Genomic DNA, 23174 nt, shown 5'->3' with positions numbered 1-23174 from the left:
ATGAGTTTCCGAACCAAAATATTAAATATACCATTCCAAGAATTTGATGACGTAGTATGTATTAAATACTACTCTGACAGTAGATGTAGTAGCTACAATTTAAATAAAATACCATCTAGGAATTTACAATCATTTTACAGTATATTGACAATCATAAATTTGATTTTCTAATCAATGTGATCACCAATGCAACGTTTGTAACTACTGGTTGAGAAAAATACTACTACGACCAAACATTTATTCTGGGAAAAGGAGGGGGCGAAATGCTAGTCTCACCCCCCCCCCCCCCATGCATAACAGCACGGGGGCGACTCGCCCATGCTGCCCCCCCTGTTCCGACGTCCCTTTAAAGATCTCATTTCTGCTACTACGCAAGTATTTTGGTGTGAACTGAATGTTACAAGTACCTACCTTCTGCTCGGTTAGATTATTGGTTATCGACTGTAGTTTTAGGAACACACAAAACAATTTTATATATATTTATATATATTTTTTTATATATATATATATATATATATATATATATATATATATATATATATATATATATATATATATATATATAGTACAAGATGTTTTAATAGCAGGGGGAAAATGTTTTTTCAGCCATTTATTTTCCACTTCCCAGCCGGGCGCCCGGGCCCCTAAGGCTACCGGGCCCCTGGGCATTTGCCCCTTTTGCCCCCCCCCCCCCCCCCTCTCGGTGGCCCTGGTCATGCCCGAGCTGTCGAGTGCACACCAGCATGGCAGACAGACGTGTGCTGGAAACGGGATCACAAATGGAAGTGCGTGCCGTCTTGCACTAGGAATGGGTGTGGGGGAATGATGTTTCAGATGTTCATCGACGCCAACGGAGCATCAATGGAGATGGTGTCATGTCCCGTCAAATGGTTAGGCGCTCTTGTCCAATATTCAGTGAAAGAAAGCAGTGTGTGGAAGATGAAGAACACCAACAAACATCAACAGAGTACAGGAAATGGTGTTAACTAACAGGCACCTAAATGTGTCTGATGTTACACACACAACTTGTTGGGATATAGGAAGGTGTCGGCAAGATGGGTGGCGAGAGATCTCGCCCCTGATCACAAGACCCCAAGAATGGCAACATGCTGGCGTTAAAAAAGCGTTCCGGGGGTCGTTTCCTACAGGTCAGAAACAGTGAACACAAATAAATTCAACATGTCCGTGTGGATCCAGTACCAACCTATGCATATATTACGGAATTCCAAGCTGTCGTAGGCACGGTGACTTTTCAATGATGGAAGAGGTAATGATGTGATCTGTGCTCGCATTTCCACGCAGCTGTCACACCAGTGACGTATTGTCACTACAGCAGTGACGAGTAAATGAACCATGCTTGGCCACCAGACAGACATCTAGCCACTTTCCTACTATAGCCTTAACACTCTTTGGAATCTGGCTTGGAAAACTTATAGGGAAATCACAATAATAGCAACTGACATTATGTAAATTATCTCATGTTAAAAATAAACTAGGCTTGTTCTGGATGACATTCATTATAAGTTTTATTTTTCAAAAGCAAAACATTAAATTAAATTTTAATGCTTTTATTTACACATTTTCACTCAACAATTTAATGAAGGCCAATTGTGTTTCAAGAAACATTAAACAAAAAAAATGACAATAACCGAGTCACATCACTTTCATTACAAAAAAAAAATTAATTTATTACAAACCTGAATCAAGTTTGAGAACTTTCAATAGTCCATCATCTCCACCGCAAGCAATGAAGCCATGGTCTTTGCTCCATGCTAAGCAATTCAATCTTATATTGTTAGGAATGGCAATCTGAAAAAAAAAATTTAAATGATACAAGTTAAAAAAACTAGGTTTTTTGAGTTTATAACTCCACATTTCCATTTTGTGATTATTTGGGTGGATATTGTTGAGTCACTCCAACAGGGAGTGCAAGAACAAATAATATGTGATAAGAAACAAGAACACAATATAGTGTTTGAGACAAATTATTTTCTATGTGGTGATTCCTCGGTTCAAATGCTGAAACTATTACACAGATAGTATTAAATGTTACTGTTACACATAGTCATTGTCTCCAAGGCCAATCAGAGATGCATGAACTCACATGATACATACTGACTGCTACACTGGTAAAAAATAACTCTCAAAATATAAACTTGGCAGTACTCGCCGCTGTGGATTACAATACCATATCAGTATGTAAAACCGTGTTTTGCTGTTTCATTACGCTGGCCATATCTCCAGCAATGAACCTGTGGACTATGTTAGTCTGCAATGCTTCAAGTAAAGCAGGCATGTTGCCCAATAAACCCACGTGAGTTATGGAATACGTAACATCTTGTAGAGTAGACTTTCAGGGGAGTCCCAGGGATTCACCGCCTGCAGGTTGATAGCAGACTAATCTAATTCACCCATGTAAATACTAATAGGTTATTATGTCCTACTGATAGGGATAAGATTATATGGTGAATTGTGATAAAATTGAAATAACATCGAAATACAAGTTTATACACCACAAACACCAAAATGCAACAAAAAGAGCATATTTAATCAAAACTCAATTTGGATTACAAGAATGTAATCTTTTAATGTATTAAAATATTATATATATTTATCAGCTCTACCTTTAAATAGTTATGACTATCAAGGTATTGAAACAGTCTGGGTTAAAATAAAAATTGCACTCTCAAAATTTTTAATACTGGAGAACATTTATATGCCATCTCAAACACCACCCTTAATCTACAAATCCTACTATGAGAATTTAACCGGCATATTTGCAAATAATCAGGATGATATTCTTATAAAACGAGACTAATATTCGAGGCGTTGACTGGGTGAATAAGCTAACTTCTAATATTCCTCATACAAATATAAAAACCAAAGCTCAAGCCTTACTTAATTTCACTTCTACTACAGGTCTCTTTCAATACAACTTTGTTCAACCCTCAAATAATATTTTATACCTATGCTCTCTAAATAAAGCCACCAATCTTCTAGTGAAAAAAGATGTGTTTTATCCATCTTTGTTTGTCCACATCAAACTTGATATTGTAAGCAATGATAATTCAACTAACTGTTCCCATAGAAAATATAAAAAGGGTGAATATTTAGGTCTTTATAATGCCATCAAGGATCACAACTCGTCTGATTTTTATAATCTCAAAAATATAGATCTAATGGTTGATTACTTAACCGATCTAATTAATCACTAAATAAATGATTATATACTTATATCCAATAAAAATTCTCCAAAAAAATACCCATACTGGTACTCAAAAAAACTAATTACTAACTTTAAAATCTAAAAAAACACTTTCATAAATTATACAAACAAAATTTGAACCAAAATTATTATGCCCTGTTTTCTCAAAAACATGAAGCGGCCAAATCACTTATTACCAGAACAAAAAAAACAAAAAAAATTGGCTTTAAAATATCAACATTAAACATAACCCAAAGAAATTTCAACACTGTTAAAATAACGAGAAATGGTTATGAACAACAACTATCTCTGAAGATTAATAATAAGGTAACTAACGATCCATTAAGTATAGTTAATCGTTTTCTAACAACTTTCCTAGTGTTTATATTCAGTCAAATTTTAATCCCTTATTGTCCACTCCTTTAACATCCAATAGTTCTATACCTCTCTTTTATATCAACGAGTGTCTAGTCTTGTGGGGCATCAAATCCCTAAATCATCCATGTCTATAAGCAGTGGCGTAGCCAGGATTTGTGTACAGGGGGTGTTAAGAAGCATACCCCCCCCCCCTTATTAAAGCGAGGGATGGGGGGGTCCTCCCCCGGGAAAATTTGGATTCTAAGGTGTAAAATAGTGCTATTTTAGCAGTTTCCAGTACTTATATTTAAATATTGTAATGGTAAAATTTTTATTCATTTTAATATGAAATTTATTTGAGTGATGAATAAGAAATTAATTAAAGATTTGGTGCTAAGGGTGGGGGGGGTTTGAACCCCTAAACCCCCCCCCCCCTGGTTGGCCCCTGTCTATAGGTCCCAATTCTATACCTAATTTTATCATCAAAGATTGTGCAAACCGGCTTGTATCTCACCTACAGTATATCTTCAATTTTAGTATACAAAACTGTGTCTAACCCAGTAACTGGAAAACTGCTCAAATGATTCCAACACACAACAAAGCCAGCAAGCTTGATGTAACCAACTACAGGTTTATATCTCTCTTAAATGGTTTTGCTGAAGTATTAGATAAAATTATTTTTAAGAATCTCAGCTTCAAATTAAAAAAATAAGCTGTCAGTTAATCAACATAGTTTCCATACTGGAAAATCAACCTCAACCAATATTCTTTCCTTTCTAAATCCAATTTTTTCACAAGTGACAACTTGAGGGCAAGTCGGTGCTTGTTATTTTGACCTTGCGAAAGCATTCGACACAATTAACCAGAATAATATCAAATATTGGATTAACTGATAAATATGTAAAATGGTTTCACAGTTATCTTAAAGATAGAACTTTCCATGTTTCAATTAAGAATATTACTTCTAACATTTTAGTAGCAAGTTCGGATGTCCCACAGGGTGGTACATTGTCACCTTTGCTATGTAACATATTTATCGATGATATTGTAAAGGTACCAGAGAATTCTCATTTTGTTCGCAGACAATTAAAAAATTTATAGAAAATATTATCCTACCAGGATTGCGTTTTATTCCAAAATGACATTAATGCTATTTTCTGATTGGTGTAAACTAAATCTAGTCAATCTCAACTATGGGAAAACTAATATTATAACTTTTACCTGAAAATTCTATCCTATTAATTTTAATTGTGAATTAGAAAATCATACTCTTACCAAGAGCAAATTGGTTAAGATTTAGGTCTCACTCTTGATTCCAAATTACTTTTTAATTATCATATTGAAACCATTACAGTCAATGCCAATAGAACACTTGTATTGATCAAATACATTACACATTTTGCTTCTAACACTAACTCAATCATTTGTCTTTATATTTCCTTGGTAAGATCTAAATTAGAATATAATTACGTCATTTGAAATAATATTAGTAACTCCAACAGTTCCAAAATTGACAAATTACAATCCAAATTAATCAACACCATTAATCAGAAATTTACTAATCATAATTTAGACTAAATTCTATACTATGCTCCTTAAGCACTAGAAGGGACATTTTAGATGCAAAATTTGTGATTGTGCTAAAACTTAAGTTAGGTTGTAATTATTTGTTTGAACATGTTGGCTTCAAGGTTCCTATATTCAATAGTCACAATTCTACCCTTTTATGTACTGTTAGTAAAAAAATTGACATTTTATACAGATTAGTTTCAAGCAATTTCTACAGAATAATTAATATTTTCCCATAGTTAATAAAGAATTCAGTGTTCGATCTCTACTAGCATATCTTAATGAACTCTAGTTAATGATAAATTGATATTATGTCTTAATGGCTAGGATCTGTACAATAATTGTACTAAGTATTTTAATTCTTATATAATTGGTTGTTATTGTACTATATTGCAGTGCATTATGTGTTGTATAAAAATATTAAAAACTACTTTGTTTTTTCTCTCTTTGTTTGTCTATTTTTTATTTGTTGTTTTTTCATTCTTTGTGAAGTACTTTTTTGATTTTTTTTTTAGTATTTTTCATTGATGTTATTTGTATCTATGTAAATTTTTTGTTTGTATATATGTATGGTGTCTACCACTTTGACTCTTCACTGTAGGTAGACAATAAATTAAATGAATGTAAATTATTTGGCATGGAGTTAGTACCAAAATATATGTACTGAATAGATTGAAAAAATTTTTTATTATGTGTTGTTAGTAAATAATTTTTACATAATGTCACTGGTACATTTTTCAAATCCACATATTCTTTCTGATTTATTTGTATTGTTCCCAGAAGTTTAACCTGCTTATTAAAAATTATTATATTGTAAAAGTGCATCATGATCAGTCAAACTGACACTGTTTTGGTAAAGTAAGTATCAGTGAACAAGTCTCGTATTTTTTGTATGGTGCTACCTTTATGAATAAAAAGAGTGCATAAAAATAAAAATAATAACACCGAAATCTCCTGTTTTAAAAACAAAACTGGCCTAAAATTTAAAAAATTAAATCTTGTTTCCAAACGTTGTATATGTCCATCCAAACACTAGCATCTAGGTCCGGCAGAGTGTAATAAACTGAAGTACGTTTAATTAACCTTCATTCATTCATAGAGACCTGCAAAATTTGCGGTTTCGATGGCCTTCAGGATAGACTGCACATACCCCTGTACACTCGGGCAAATAAAGCAAGTTCATTGGCTGCCGACTTGTAAGTCGTTTCAGCTGGTTTGTCTGTGATTCGATCCTTCTTTGGTTGAGGGTTTATAACTGGTTGAGATTCGCCCAGATGAGCAGTGAGCCAATAGCAAAATTATCTAAGAGGTATATGTGTTTTAATTCTAGCCTATCACCGAATGAATCCGCAAATTTTGCAGGTCTCTAGGCATTCACCAACCTCACTGCTACTTCCCTGCCCCTACTCTCGCACTTCAAGACCACTACTGCACCTTCTTTGGCTGGATGCTGATACGGGCCAAGTGTCAGACATCCCTGAAGCAGGCATGGCAGAGGACTAAACCAGCAAATACCAGTTGAGTACTTAACCATGGAGCGCCACAAGCCCCTGCAGAGTTTCACTCACTCCTCTCTCCTCAACATCCCTCCAATGGAGCCTCTTTTCCTTCATCTTCCCATCCTCCATTTCCTCCCTCATCATTCCTTCGAGTCTTGAGCAACGGTTGCCGAAACCCACGCACCCCTTCTGAGGCTATACAACGAGGAAAACTGAACATCTGTCACATACTAGTCAAAGTTGAACATGTTCATCTTGGCAATATCTTTAAAAGGTTTAAAAAATGTTACGAAATGAAAAATAACCTCATTGGGTCTATTCTGATGTACTGACCTCGTGTTGTTTGTCTGGATCACCATGTAAAATTGAGCACTACTGCTTTTTTTCAATGTTTAATTCCCTTGTCTGACGTGGGTTTTTGGGATGAATTACAAGTAAAAGCTGGACTCAGAATGATCCCACATCTGTTCGTTTCCCCTCGGACCGTCAACCACGAGATCTCAAGTCAATTACCAGGCCCATCAAAGCTTCCCAAACTTTAACTTCCCACAGACGGGCAGACGGATGAAATTATAACCCCTAAAATGTTAGCAAGGTAGTGTTTGCAACCTTTACTATCTTAAGGTTTATGAAGTTTGTTTATTTGATTAGCTGATTTTTTAACTTACGTTTTAACAAAGTGACAAACATTTAGTGTAATTAATTATGTATATTAATAAATATTGGAAAGAAAAATTTAAGTTAAAATATTTAAAACTGCTTAAATTTCATGATCGTTAATCCGATCTACCTAGACAAGAGAAATTTTCACCACTATTTTAACCTTATAGTCTGTTGGCAGCATCAAAATGGAAAAGTATTTGACGGACTTGCGGATCATTGAGAATTACTCCGTCTTTTTGACGGACAGATGGATGGCGGACGGACGCCACAGATCATTGAGAGTCCACCTTAACAGCAAAAAAAAATTTATATAATGTCAAAAGGTGCACAGAGGGCTGGAGCTTATCTTTGGGGAAACCCCACTGCAACACAGGTAATGGCCATCTCTCCACCTCTTATTAACTCTATTAGCAGGCTGCCTCTGTCCCGCGGGCATTCTGCATGTCCTGACAGCACCGTCATGAGAAGTGGCGTAACTAGGAAGCAACTGTTCTCGCACCTTCGAGTGTTAAGTGGGGGATTCTGATGATGTGACACTTTGGAGGGCTACAAGACCTTTCCAGGCCAGAACTTCAGAAATATATTAAGATATCGCTGGCCCCGGCAAATGTGAGAGAGACAGAGGCTGGTAGTGACACTGGTACACGTACAAATCTGATGGTGATACCGGCAAATCCTCCGAAAGACCTATGAAAGCAGTGAATTGAAAAGGGTGAGTGACACCTTGGCGAGCAACAGCGGGCAACAAGCGATGGTCTTCGAAGATTGGTGCATTGGGGACCGAAGCAACCGGATGTTATACGTGCGGTGAACGAGTGAGTAGTGTGAGGCAGTCTCTTGAGACAGAGATGCGTGATAAGAGACATTGTTGAGCTGAGCTCCAGTGGGAAGAGTAATTTGTGAACTTAATGCAAGAGTCATTAATTTGTGGACAGCCAGTTAAATTGTTATAACCTAATTAATAGTGTAAATAATAGTAAAAAAACAAAACTGTATTTGATTAATTGGACAAACCTTTTCGAACCTGTATCCACACTCACAACGATATATAAAATAAATAATAATTTTTATTTATAAAATCAGCCCGCACTCATTTAACTGAGAATTTTTTTACTGTGATTTTAGATTCATCTTTGCTGCCAATGTAATGAATTGCATTGTATGGAAACTATGAAGTTTTAAGAATATTAGGTTCCTATCACATTGTTATTTTACATCCAAGTGAAACTCATGTTAGTTTGCAAGAAGTATCAATTATATATTTTCATTACACAGTTAACTCCTTTCCTTGATAACCTAGTTTTTGCATTAAATATCAATGAAACAATTATGTTTTTGATTCGGAATGAATAAAAAAATCTTAACTACTTACAAGAATAACACATTGCAGTTTAAAATAAAATTTAAATGGCTACTGTAGGACATACTTAGCTAGGTATAACCTTGTCATATGGGGAGGTTTTCAGGTTGGCATAAATAGTAGGTAGGCACGTGGACCTGGCTATTGAATCTGTCTCTGAGCCGTAACATGGCCCATGGGGAGCTAGGCTCAATTTCCCCCTGCGCGGATACACTGGAACTTACCGGCCCACTCTCAGCGGCGGGCATGCTATGTTATCAGTGAATACAACTGCCCGTGGGATCTTGAGGTGCCCCACACACCTCGGTCTCTGTACTGGGAAGCTTGTGGTCGAGAGATGAAAGCAAACGAGTCAGGGTGACTATTCTGTTTTATTGACGCCAACACGTACATTGACAAGACTGAGTAATCACACAATGAGTTGTTACATATAAAATAGTTAATATTGACAACAGCAAGTAGTCCAGCTTAAATGCTGATTAAGACACCGCATGGCCTTCCAAGGGGCAAGTTTTCAGGATTATTTAAACACTTAAAGAAACATGTTTTCATAAATTGGATGGGCTGCCCTTCCAGTCGCTGTACAAACAAACCATTGCCAGAAAAATCCTGAAGGGCTGCCCATCCAAAGGGCAACAATTCAGCTCCCCCTACGTACTCAAGGCGGAGCGGCTGCCGGTACGGGAAGTGGGACGGGGGGCGAGGGGAAAGGTGGCGGAGGCTGACCAGGCTTCTGGGGCGCAGGCCCGGTTCACGTCAAATCATTAATATTAAAAAATTAATAAAATATATTAATTGACTGCATTTTTTTTTTCATTTTGATGGCCCTTTTATACATGTGATGTGTAGTAAACAGCCTTACTATTACCAATACTCTATAAACGTTTTCAGAAAAAAAGCCAAAAGTTAGACTACTAAGCTAATAATGTTGTGTGATTATCCAGGGCCGTAGCCAGCATTTTGTGAAGGAGGGAGGCCAGTATAACCATTATACCATTTTTTATCAGTAGGTTTTCTTTTTAATTGGTTTTAAAAAAAATTGTCAAACTAAAATCTCAGTTTGATGCTTTCATTAATACAGGTCATAAATACATATATTTTAATGTTATTTTGTACATGAAACATACATGACAAGGTTGTATGGAACAAATTCTTACATAACATGAGTACAGACTGGCATTAAATATAGACTTCATGCAAATACAATTCCTGCTGTTTCTGTGTACAAGGCAAGTTGGGCTGGATGTGGGAGGAAATGCATTTCTCGAGTCCACTATATGGATTACAATTATCCTTCCAAATAAAACACTCTGTAACCTTATGCAGCTAAGTTGCTGTGTTTTTTTTTTTAACGTGACGTCTAATAAATCGATGAACGCCGGCTGCATGCACGAAAAAGTGTCCCGTTATGCACATTGTCCCATTACGCTCATTGTACGCTTGCGCCGCATCCATCTCTCTTCCACTCGATTGGAACAACCATCGATTTGACTGTTTCGAGGCACATTAAACTTGAAACACTCCCATTCGTTTCCTACTTTTCCTATCATCGTCCTATCCTTAACAGAATAACACAGATTGGAAGAAGTTAAATAGAAAACATGTATAAAACTTATAGTTAAAATAATCTCTTCGTTAAAGTAATAAACACATTTCAATTGATGAGTGCAAATAAAAGTAAATTTATCAATTAAATTGTAGATTTCATTTCACTCCTTCTTTGTATTCATACAAAATAGTGAAAATTCAATAAAAATGATTCAATTTTATTCATAAAAGTATGCAATCATTTCATCAATGTTTTGTTATGACGCTGTCACGTTAAACTATCGTCCGTAAACCGACTTTACAGACAACCAATTTTTTTGTTTAATCTCTTGAAGGGAGAGGTCCGGATCCACGAACCTCCCTAGCTACGTCCCTGGATTATCCCGATAAGAGTCATTCTTCAATCCCAAATACATCCCAAGAAACTCATTAGAGAAAAGGACTATGAAGAACAGGAAAATTATGGGGCAAAAAATAATTAAAAAGGTAAAAATATTAATGGAAAACTGGTTAAAATTATTATAATAATGAACACCTCCCCCAATAAAATAACCTATAATAGAAAAAAGTATGAATTAAAGATTCACTAATTGCAGTAGAAGAGTTGCACCAAATTGGCTAGAATAGCAGTAACTCACACTTTGGCATAGTGTTTCCTGATGAGCCATGCTAAGCATTCAAAGTGAAAAAAAATATATGTGAGATTTTTTTTTGTGTATTTTGTATTTGTATGTTGTTATATATTGCTGGTGGTTGTGTGAATTTGCTGCACGGGGTATGTTTTTGATGTGTAGTTTTTTCCAGAAAGCTGGATTTTTTTTTACATTTAGGATATCATATCCTAAGTGGAAGGTTGGTAAGGTTAAATCTGTCATACAAATTACCTCAAAAATTTTTTTATTATTTTAATTCCGGCAAATATACATTTTTTATTCACACTTGATCCTGGAAAACAAGATATCATCCAATGGTTACAAAACAACAACATTCCGCATGACAATGATATGACAAAATGTGAACTCCTCCAGCTCGTTCGTGGTCGACGTCCACCTCCCAGGTTTCGCATAGATGAGATGTTAGAAGAACATGGGCATGAAGTAATAAGATTACCACCATACCACTGTGAGCTTAATGCTATTGAGTATGTATGGAACATTGTGAAATCACGTGTTGCTGAAAAAAAAAAATGTCGCTCAATCATCACGTACCAGTGAAAACATCACAACTGAAGCAATCAATAGCGTCACCAAAGAAAAATGTCAAAATGCTATTTTACATGTAAAACATACAGAAGCAGAGTACTGGACAGGTGACTGTCTAATGGAGCACGAAATTGAGAAAATTGTTGTTAACTTTGGCGAGTTTAGCTCAGACAATGAATGGGACTTTTCGGACAACAGCAGCACATATTCCAATGGTAAAATATCAGGAATTGAAGAACTAAATGGCTGAGTGGGCGTTTGTTACGTGCACTATGCACGAAACTGTGTTGAAATGATTCTTGCATTTTTTTCATTAATTAATCACACAAACAATATTTTCTTTGATTATAGGCAAATATATACCGACATGTATGTTAAATATGGTGCTGAGTGAAATAATTATTATAACACAAACGGTACGATGTGATGCTGTGACACACTTTGGTACACACTGTGACATCTTCGTAGACACCGTGTTTCGCTGTTTCATACGACTGTACGTTCACCTTATCACAACATTTCTTACTGCACGACTGCGCTTCATGGCCATCGTTGCATACACTTATGAACACATGTGTATACTCCTTGCTTCCACAGCTAACGGTATTCCCCTACTGCCAACCTCTCCTCATTCCCCACCCCTCTCTCACTGCGACACTAGCGCTCCCGTCACTCCCCTCCTCGGGATCACAGTTGGCTTGGGCGTGTAGTAAACTTATTTATTTTTATATAAGTTGATTTACTCTCACCAAAACTTCTGCCTAGTTTTTATCACTTCAACAATTGCAAAACTAACCAAAAGAAAAACTAGCCTTTTTTACATTACCTACTAAATTTAATGATTCACCTAATCAAATAAACTATTTCACCTAACATCGCAAATGAAACACACAACACACCTCTCATCCAACACATCAAAAGAAATACACATGAAACACAACTAAAAATCACAAACATTTAAAAGCCTTTAAAAACAACTTACCTTTCTTGGCTCTATGGCAATAATAATTTACTGTCAATATTTCTCTTGTAGGTATATATTAAATTTATGCAAAAAAAATTGCCATTTCCCCATTTAATTTTTTCTACATTGTGAAACACGAACTGTCACTTTCCTATTTATTACAATCACACAACCACACATTCTTTATCTACACTACACCGTTATATTAATTCCATGTAAATAAACATGACCTTGCTCTTCCATCCTGACTACTACACTTATTTCCACACAAAACTAATACATTTTTTAATATCTAGGCCTACTTATTACTTTTTGTACACTTTTTAATTCCCTTCATTAAAATCATTAATTCTACTTATTAATACACTCCTCCTCATTCCACGATCACTCCAAATATTATACTATAATTTGTCTTTTCTTTCATTACGCTATTTTAAATTTCGCTGTTGCCAAATTACACACAATATAGGCTATTCCTTCGTTCAGAAATACAATTTATTATCATTGGCCAACTTCCATGACGTCATACATTTCCCCTACTTTATTTCCGACTAATAGTAAGTCCAGTATCACATTTAAAACTTGACCCAAAACATGCTAAGAAAAAAGAGCATATTGGCATTTTTGGTAAATTTCTTACGCCGCTGCTTTTCCAGAAATTAATAATAAAATTCCGAAAATACTTTTTTGAACACTAAAACGTTCCTGCATTTACCCTGAGACAGCATTGATAAATTCCTACTGGTTTCTGAGAAATCACAGTTGATAGATTACATTACAATACCTCTGCATTGATGCACCTGCCACCAATTTTTGCTTTTTCGTGTGGGTCTGTCTCTTTATGTTTCTGTGAACTTTAGTGAAATCGTGAGAATGGTCGATTAGGTTAGGTTAGCTACCTTAAAAATACTTTAAAACATTGTGGATGGTTAGTTAGGCTAGTGTACTACATTAAAAATACTGTAAAACATTTTTAATGGTTGCTTAGGAATTACCAATTTTAGATGTAGCCATACTGACCCAACCAACCATTCACACTATTTAACAGAATTTTTAATGTAGCTAACCCAACCTAATCAACCATCCACACTTTTTTAAGTATTTTTAATGTAGCCTACCTCAAATATTCTCTAGTTTATCTATCACTTTAAGTCTATAAAAGTCTATAAGGACATCTATTACTGGCATTTTTATTCGCTACTAAAGTTTCTCTTGCAAGCTGCAAACTTCTGTAACATTCCGTGAACTTCGGAACTGTTTGAGCCTCAGAATGGACTTGTTTGAACTGTTTGCTATGCTAGATTGGAATTCCTAAACAACCATAAAAAATATTTTACATTATTTTTAATGTAGCTATACTAACCTAACCAACCGTCCACAATATTATAAAGTATGCTTAATGGAGCTTGCCTAATCTAAACGTACATTCTCACAATGTAACAAATTTGTAATAATTACACCGAACATGTACAAACGTAGCCTCGGAATGAAATGTTGTGAATATTAGGTTTGCAGATCCTGTTTTTCTCCATATAGTTTTACAATTTATAATGTGAGGAGAACTGGGTTCGTAAGGGATAGCCCAATTAGGATCTTTCACAGTTTTAATAATTACTAATATTTACAATAATAATAAATAATTGTACTTCGAAATGTCCAATCACAAATCGCTAACACTTAAAAATGTTTATTCTCAAGTCACTCAATGTCTCTCAAGTTCCGCAGTTAGCACTCGCACTGGAGCTAGGCTCAACAGTGGTTCGCCCGTTACCTCGCGCCTAGCCCCACACAGTCTCCCGCCACTCAGTCGCACTCTCTTGATCCCGTCAAACTCTGCGTCATGCCACACTCGGGGGGTCTCTCACCCTCTTCGCCGATGTCACACTTCCCTTCGCTTGCGGAGCTCTCGGAACTCTTAGAACTCGCGGCACTGTCACGGAACTCGTCGTGGGACTCCGTCACAGGACTGCCGCGGAGGCTGGTGTAAGCTGCTCAAGTACCTGTGGGTTGTCTTTCCAGAACCGACAAGAGCGACTGTCGACGAGTCGCGTCTTTCCAGGCCGACCCGACGCCCATAGAGTCCAGAAGGGTGGCGTCCATTCACGCCACTCCACGTGGCGGCCCGCTGAATTCCCAAGGCCGCTCAGCGACAGATAACAGCGCCAAGGCAGGACGATGCGTGGAGAGCAGAGGGGGGTGGGGGTAGCGACAACCCTTGTAGTCCGGCCAGGTACGCGTGGCATGCCTTATATCAGTGGACCGCATGTGACACGGCGTGTAACACCAATGGCCGTGCCTGGCATCACGGTCTGGTCACTTGCATTCTTAATATATTAATGTTACAAAAATGACAATGGGGGTATGTAATATTCTTAGAGGGGCTTTTACGTACAGTAAAAATAAAAATCCAAAATACCTTTTTCGAACACTAGAGACGTTCCTATATTAACACTGAAAACAGAATTTCTATATTCCTACTGGTTTATGAGAAATCACCATCAATTGATTTCATTACAATACACCTGTGCACTGAAGCGGTCACCGCCAATTTTTTCTATCGGGTGTAGGTCAATGTGTGTATATGACTTGGAGAAATTGAGTTAATTTGTGAAAATGGTCTATTACGTTACATTTGCAACTTAAAAAAAAAAATTTAAAACAATGTGGACTGTTGGTTGGGTTAGTATAGTGCCATTAAAAATAATTTGAAATCATGCGGACAGTTGTTTAGGGTGAATTGGTAATTCTTTAGCAAACATTAATTAAAAACATTTTACAATATTTTTAATGTAGCTATACCATCCGAACCAACTGTACACATATTTTTAAAGTAATTTTAATGCAGCTAACCTAACTTAATGTACCATTCTCACAATTTTAATTTTTTTGTTTTCTATGGAATCATTTGTTACTATGTGACTCAAAATACTACTTTAAATACAAATATCAGAAAACTAAGATTCTTTAATTAAATTGGTTATTTACAAAAACAAGCAGAAAATATAAACATCAAAATTTTCCTTACAACTGAAATACACTTGTCATATTAATTCCTTTGATTATCAAAATACCTCTGTTTACTAAATTACTCCAAAACAAACCGGCTCACACGAGGAAAATAATGGCCATGGCCGCATCAATTAACACACATTATAATGTAAGCTATAAACAGTGATTTCTCATACACCTGTAGGAATTTAGACATGCTGTTTTCAGGGAAGATACAGGTACATCTCTCGTGTTCTAAAAAATTATATTCGAAATTTTATTTTTACTTTACATAAAAAGTCCCTCTGTAATAATATTGCCATAATCTTAAATCTAAAGAGGAAACGATATTAAAACATTTAGGAAATTTTTATGTTGCATGCTGACACAGTGCAAGTGTTTATTATTCTGTAGCATGTGTAATGTGCGAGTGCTACAAATAATGGAGGCTAGGCTTAAGAGAAACACCAAAATGCTTCGAATCTCACCAAAAATTTATAAGTTTAATACCAAAAGTACCTAAATAACAAAAACTCCAAATCAAGGTTCAACTTAATTTAAGATTTTCATTTAACACAAAGAGAAAAAGAGGACACTAACAAATAACGGATTAATCGATACTAAGTTTTTCATACCTTCTTGCTTAAATATATGAACATATTTATAGCTTCCTCAATAAAATCTTGTTTCACATAAAATTCCCCATTTTAAATTTCGAGGTCAATTTAAAAAAAAGTAAACATGGTGTCAATATAACATTACGTTTGTTTTACTCGAAAACTCTTTTTGACCTTTTAAATCTCGGGGCACCAGGGCGCGTTTTACTTGCAAGAAACAGTATGGCGGATATCCATTTTACTAGATTATCCATTCCCAAAGGTGATCGAAACTCCCATTAGGGCACGTTTGTAATTTTTGGATTTTTTTATTCTGTAAAAAACATTGGAACATAAAAAGTTAATAGTTAAATATACTTCAATTCTGAACTCAGGCAGAGGATTTGTGTTCTTTACAGTACATTAAAATACACATAAACTATTAGAACATTTTCATGTACAGAATAAGCTATTTCTGGTCAAATTTATGTTGAATGGTTACAATACTATTACACATTGTCAAACATGCTTGTGTTTCAATGCTTGTTTTGTAACTAGATTGTCTGTAAAAATTACTACCTATTAGTAATTAGGGTTGCTTGTGGAATTTCAGCATATTTTCAAGAGTGCGCACATGTTTTTTTTTCTGGTGGTGTACATACCAGTTAACTGCATTTAAGCGAGAATATTTAAAAGGAATTTTTTCCAGACCTAAATTATAGAGGTAAGTAAACTTAATATAATTATGTTAAGGCCCTGGAAATATCAGTATTAGCATTTTACTAATAGAACATTGAATTTTACATAACAGTTTCATACAACGCCACTCCAGCTGCCTGATGAAGTTGACGTCCCTCGGCCTGCGGTCCCTAAGTCCCTGTTGTGAAATGTACTGAGACTCGCCCTGATTTTCCCGCGTAGCTCCAGTCGGAGAGATGTGGAGTTCAGGCCAACGTGGCCGGAACCGTGACACCTGGGACCGGGAGGGGAATTTGCGTAGGCAGAAGGAAATGTTGAAGGTTGCAAGGAGAAGTCGTTGTTGTCAGTTTCACGAGCTCCTTTATTCCATCGAAGCCCTATCGCAGCCTGGCCGACGCGTTGCGGGACGAGTGTCCTCCCTCGCCGCGACCCGGACCCCCGGAAATACGGTGGTGACAACTGGAACGCGACTCATTGTCACTGCGGAGGCAGTCCCGTGACGAAACGTATAGTTATGAAAGTTCAGACGTGTACAGCGTGCGTCTCAAGTGGAGCGAGTTTCGAAGTGAAGAAGACGCGATCTTGTTAACGAGATTTATCACTGGATATCCTATCACAGCCTGGACGACCACGTCGATTGACGGACGTTTCGTCCATGCTGCGACCCAGACTCCATAACGTGCTGCTACTCGCGGAGCAGAGCAAAGCAGGTCTGCCCCGTGCGGCAGCCAGAGGGCAACTGACTGACACTCCGCCGCCCGCCCGCGCGGGCTGAGGAGGGGAGGAACGGGAAACGGGCCGGCATGGGAGAGACGCGACTCGCGCGGCGGGCCAGGCTTGCCGTTCTACATGATAACATCGGCACAGCAAAATATATACAACAATATTTAAATGCAAAATTATTAAAGAATAACGAAACATTATAAAGTCCTATAAAAGACGTAAACACAAGTTAAGAGCATTACAAAGTATTATAAAAAATGTATTTGACAACAGGAAATACAAAGACACGATAATTACAAGAAAGAAAGAATTATTTACAAACACGTATTCGGTTATGGACGTTCCGAGGTGCACGCGGGTGCGTCCCTGATCGTAAAAACCACACTACACTTCACTTAATGCAAGAGAGGGCGCTGACGAGGCATAACGGCCTGAAGGAGCCAGGGAGACACTTGCGTCGACGTCAAATGCCCCCCCTCCGACGAGGCCGGTATGTCAGTCAACGCCTCTCATTTACCCGCATGGACGTGATACACTGGGCCGTTGCAATGGAGCACTAACCTGGTGGGTCCGGCGCCCTCGTGGTGTCAGTGCAGACCGTACCTGTCGCCATGGGGCGGCCGAGGTGGGCGGCGGCGGCAGCGTCGCGGCGCCTTCAGCGTCAGGCGGCGGCACGCCCAGGGTGGCACGTGTGGCGGGCGGAAACGGCATGGCACCTCCAGCGGCGTGCGTGGCAGGCTGTGGCAACGCTCACAAGGTGGAACGCATGGCAGGCGGAAGGGGCATTGCACCTTCAGCGGCGTGCATGGCGGGTGGTGGCGACACTCCCAAGGTGGCACGCGTGGCGGGCAGAAGGGGCATGGCACCTCCAGCAGTGTGCATGGCAGGCTGTGGTGATGCTCACAAGGTGGCACGCGTGGCGGGCAGAAGTGGCATGGCACCTCCAGCGGCATGCGTGGCGGGCTGCGGCGATGCTTCAAGGTGGCAAGTGTGGCGGGTAGAAGCGGCATGCCACGTGCAGCGGCCTGCATGGCAGGCGGCGGCATCGCTCCCAGGGTGCCACCTTCAGTGGCGCAAGCGGCGGGTTGCGGCGACGTTTCCCAAGGTGTCACACGTGGCGGGCGGAAGCGACATGGCACCTTCAGTGGCGCGCGTGGCAGGCGGCAGCATCGCTCCCAAGGTGGCACGCGTGGCGGGCGGAAGCAGTGTGGCACCTCCAGCGGCGTTTGTGGTGGGCTGCGGCGATGCTCCCAAGGTAGCATGCGTGGCGGGCGGAAGCGGTGTGGCGCCTGCAGCGGCGTGCATGGCAAGCGGCGGTGTCGCTCCCAAGGTTGCACGCATGGCGGGCGGAAGCAGCGTTGCACCTTCAGTGGCGCACGCTGTGGGCTGCGGGAACATTTCCCAAGGTGGCACACATGGCGGGCGGAAGCGGCATGGCACCTTCAGCGGTGCATGTGGCAGGCAGCAGAGTCGCTCCCAAGGTGGTATGTGTGGCGGGCGGAAGTGGCATGGCACCTACAGTGGCGCGCATGGCAGGTGGCGGCATCGCTCCCAAGGTGGCACGCGTGGCGGGCGGAAGCGGCGTGGCACCTTCAGCGGTGCGTGTGGCAGGCGGCGGAGTCGCTCCCAAGGTGGTATGCGTGGTGGGCGGAAGGGGCATGGCACCTCCAGCAGCGTGCATGGTGGGCTACGGCGACGCTCCCAAGGTGGCACGCGTGGCAGGCAGAAATGGCATGGCACCTTCAGCGGCACGCTTGGCAGATGGCGGCGTCGCTCCCATGGTGGCACGTGTGGCGGGCGGAAGGGGCGTGGTACCTCCAGCAGCATGCATGGCGTGCGTAGGTGGCACGCCCACAGTGGCGTGCGGGGCGGCGGTCATGGCATGCCCTTGGTTACGTGTGTGACTGATGTGAGTGGCACACCCTTGGTAACGGGCGCTGCGGAAGTGAGTGGCACGCCCTTGGTGACATGCGCTGTGGACATGAGTGGCACGCCCTTGGTGACGTGCGGTGCAGATGTGAGTGGCAGGCCCTGGGTGATGTGCACTGCAGATGTGAGTGGCATGCCCTGGGTGACGTGCCTGGCGAACGATTGTGGCATGCCCTTGGCGACGTGCATGACGAGCGGTAGTGGCACGCCCTCGTTGACGTGCATGACGGGCGATTGTGGCATACCCTCATTGACGTGCATGACGGGCGGTTGTGGCACGCCCTCGTTGACATGCGTGACGAGCGGTTGTGGCATGCCCTTGTTGACATGCATTACGAGCGATTGTGGCACGCCCTCGTTGATGTGCGTGACGGGCGGTTGTGGCAAGCCATCAGTGACGTGCATGACATGCGGTTGTGGCACGCCCTTGTTGACGTGCTTAATGACCTGTAGTGGCACTCCCTCGTTGACATGCGTGACGGGCGATTGTAGCACGCCCTTGGTGACGTGCATGATGAGCGGTCGTGGCACGCCCTCATTGATGTGCGTGATGGGTGGTTGTGGCATGCCCTCGGTAATGTGCGTGACGAGCGGTAGTGGCACGCCCTTGTTGAAGTGCGTGACAGGCATTTGTGGCACGCCCTTGGCGACGTGCGTGACGAGCGGTTGTGTCATGCTCTCATTGACATGCGTGATGGTGGTTGTGGCATGCCCTCGGTGACATATGTGACGAGTGGTTGAGGCACGCCTTTGATGATGTGCATACCGGGAGGTTGTGTCACGTCCTCGGTGACGAGCGTGGCGAGCAGTTGTGGCAGCACGGCCGGTTCGCGCAGCGTCAGCCCCCTGTGAGCCCCTACGGAAGTTGGGGGGGCGACATCGGGGGCGGCGTGTCTGAGTCGGCCTGCCGTATCCAACCGGATGCCGCGTGCCAATCGTACCACAGGGACTGGACGGGTGCGTCTTCCTCCGTCTGCAGCAATGTCTTTCCGCTCGGCGTCTCCACCCCATATGGCAGGGGCGGTGTCGGAGGCGGCGTCGGCTTCGGTTGCAGTGGCATCGGGAGTATCGTCGTCTCACCCCGTGACATTGTGAGCAACATGTCCACTTCCGCCCAGTGTGAGCACTCGACTCTCTTGGTCAGTTGGCACCCAGGAGTTGAGGATGTGTGAACCTCCGGGGGCGGCGTCGTGACACTTGCGGCAACACCCACACACAGCTTCGCTCGGCACTAGTCACACGTAAAGCCGGACATCCATGCCTATTCTCGCGCGACCAGATGTGAACACTCCTTGTGCCATAGATTCCCACACATCTCACAGATCCACCCATCAGGTGTCCCACCGGGGCATGAATCCGCACCGCACATCGTCATGCCATACGCCCGGTATTCAAAGCAAAATCCACACTCATAATTCGAGAAGTGCTTGTAACTCTCGCCTGGCTCTGGAAAGTCCGCGTTCGCCCAGGACTCGTATGCTTCCTGGAAGTCGTCCATGCTTATCGGGAGTAAACTTAGCTGATCGGTAATACAGTCTGTGTCTTCCTGCTGCGTTATCTTCCGCCGAAGATCCTTGCTGTGTCGCGGTCTCAGGTTCGTAGCGCTCCCACGTCGCGTTATCTCGCGCCAACGATCCTTGCTGTGCCGCCTGCCGTCTCCGGTTCACGCCGCTCCCACGTCGCATTATCTCTCGCCGAACGTATCCGGTTCGCGCCATTCCCACGCCGTGATATCTCCTTCCGATGTCTTGGGTTCCTGTCGCTCCCACGTCGCGTTATCTCTCGCCGACGTCTGGGGTTCGCGCCGCTCTCACGACTCGCGGTGTTGAAGGTTGCAAGGAGAAGTCGTTGTTGTCCGTTTCACGAGCTCCTTTATTCCGTCGAAGCCCTATCGCAGCCTGGCCGACGCGTTGAGGGACGAGCATCCTCCCTCGCCGCGACCCGGACTCCCGGAAATACGGTGGTGACAACTGGAACGCGACTCGGTGTGACTGCGGAGGCAGTCCCGTGACGAAACATATAGTTATGAAAGTTCAGACGTGCAAAGCGTGCATCTCGAGCGGAGCGAATTTCGAAGTGAAGAAGATGCGATCTTGTTATCGAGATTTATCACTGGATATCCTGTCACAGCCTGGACGACCACGTCGGTTGACGGACGTTACATCACCGCTGCGACCCAGACTCCATAACGTGCTGCTACTCGCGGAGCGGAACGAAGCAGGTCTGCCCCGTGCAGCAGCCAGAAGGCTACTGACTGACACTCCACCGCCCGCCCGCGCGGGCTGCGGAGGGGAGGAAGGGGAAACGGGCCGGCATGGGAGAGACGCGACTCGTGCGGTGGGCCAAGCTTGTGTTTCTACATGATAACATCGGCACTGCAAAATATATACAAGAATAGTTAAATGCAAAATTATTTAAGAATTACAAAACATTATAAAGTACTTTAAAGGACGTAAACACAAGTTAAGAGCATTACAAAGTATTATAAAAAATGGATTTTACAACAGGAAATACAAAGACACGATAATTACAAGAAAGAAAGAATTATTTACAAACACGTATTCGGTTAAGGACATTCCGAGATGCACGCGGGTGCGTCCCTGATCGTAACAACCACACTACACTTCACTTAATGCAAGAGAGGGCGCTGACGAGGCATAACGGCCTGAAGGAGCCGGGGAGACACTTGGGTCAACATCAAAGTTTTGAGTGAATTTTAAGTTGAAAATGATCTCAGGGGGAAAAACGGGGATTTGACCTTGTGGCTGCAGGCAGGAGTGCGTCGCGATTTTAAACTACCTGGGCTGTTCAGGCCACCCAAGACACCTTGAACATAAAAGGAAAACCGACTGGAAAGATACTGCACTGTATTTAGACTGTTACACTTGCTTGCTTGTCCAATGCCTGGCCGAGTCTGTTGTCAGACCGTCGCTTCACGATAGGTTCAATACATTGACGTTGCGCGCATACAGGGTAGTTTGCAAACTCGTATCTAATGATTTATCCTGTGACCGTGGCTAACATGAAGGCTACGGCAAACTATCGCGGAGCTGATATACTGCAACTGTTTATGTGGTGAATGACGTTAAACATATAATAACAGCAATATATAATCAATGTTCCTACAGGTGATTGCAATCTAACCCACTACAAATGGGAATGCTTCAAAATGTGCGTAATCCCGGCTACATGAAAACATACGAGAGTGACAGTCACTTCTTACAGGTTAACAAAGTTGTAACTTGGTTAGATTGCAAATACATATATGACACATATAAAATCAGCTAAATTGAAGCCACATATATTAAAGAGTTAGTACATGGCACTCGAGGCTTGCTAGTAGCCCTTAACAATAGCGATTTACCGGCGTCGAAGCCGGAAAGTGCGTATGACTCAAGTCCGCTGTCCGAATGCTTAGGACGTGAAATGGTTCCGGAACCTGCATGGCACCACGCTGCAGTAACCTGGAGGGACCAAGGATCAGCTGTGCATGTTGCCATGCCCAGTTCCACCTACAATGCCTGGAACTGGTAGAACAAATAATTGAATGAGAGGCAGTTATCCACATTGTAATGCCCCTCGTGCCCAAAAGCTATATTATTTTTAATTAAATTTTTAATTAATTAAAAACACCTTGGAAACTGCTGGGCAAAATATTAAGAAAATTAAGGTTAATTACCAGAGGGGAAACGAGGCGGTGAACAAGATAAAATTCACACTCCCTGCACACTAGTAACTTGGGAGTTCGTGGATCGTTATGTAGAAGAAGGTATATGATAAATAAAAACGCTATATAAATAGCTTGGTCTATAGGTTTTCCTGGTTTATTTTTAAGAGGTTTTGTTTTAGCATTATTTCGACATGATAATAAA

General features: G+C 41.2%; 2 protein-coding genes across 4 annotated transcripts in view; one reads left to right on the top strand and one right to left on the bottom strand.

Annotated features, from left to right (window-relative positions):
- Nucleotides 1–16113, bottom strand: part of LOC134529083 (WD repeat-containing protein 35) — a 136092-nt gene extending 119979 nt beyond the window's left edge. For 2 of the 3 annotated variants that reach the window (XM_063362792.1, XM_063362793.1), the window contains exons 1-2: nucleotides 15991–16112; nucleotides 1698–1809 (exon numbers count right to left, since the gene is read on the bottom strand). In XM_063362792.1, the coding sequence (XP_063218862.1) occupies nucleotides 1698–1809; nucleotides 15991–16014 (136 nt within the window). In that variant the 5' untranslated portion in view covers nucleotides 16015–16112. Of the gene's footprint in view, nucleotides 1–1697; nucleotides 1810–15990 lie in introns of all 3 variants that reach the window. The other variant, XM_063362791.1, reaches the window with a different exon arrangement.
- A 1969-nt stretch (nucleotides 16114–18082) lies between these two features.
- Nucleotides 18083–19215, top strand: LOC134528806 (mRNA decay activator protein ZFP36L3-like). The gene is made up of 3 exons (XM_063362467.1): nucleotides 18083–18779; nucleotides 18835–19079; nucleotides 19135–19215. Exons 1-3 carry the CDS (start codon nucleotides 18083–18085, stop codon nucleotides 19213–19215), a joined length of 1023 nt encoding a protein of 340 aa, XP_063218537.1.
- The last annotated feature ends 3959 nt before the right edge of the window (nucleotides 19216–23174 follow it).

This window comes from Bacillus rossius, chromosome 2, assembly GCF_032445375.1.
Source record: "Bacillus rossius redtenbacheri isolate Brsri chromosome 2, Brsri_v3, whole genome shotgun sequence".
Taxonomy (NCBI): Eukaryota; Metazoa; Arthropoda; class Insecta; order Phasmatodea; family Bacillidae; genus Bacillus; species Bacillus rossius.
This window is presented reverse-complemented; position numbering and strand designations above follow the sequence as displayed.

Excerpts from the sequence above, each read along its gene's own strand:
- LOC134528806 (XM_063362467.1), top strand. The coding sequence starts at position 18,083 with ATGGCACCTCCAGCGGCGTGCGTGGCAGGCTGTGGCAACGCTCACAAG. Across the intron at positions 18,780-18,834 it reads CTGCGGGAACATTTCCCAAG|GCAGCAGAGTCGCTCCCAAG; the intron begins GTGGCACACATG and ends TGCATGTGGCAG. Across the intron at positions 19,080-19,134 it reads GCTACGGCGACGCTCCCAAG|ATGGCGGCGTCGCTCCCATG; the intron begins GTGGCACGCGTG and ends CACGCTTGGCAG.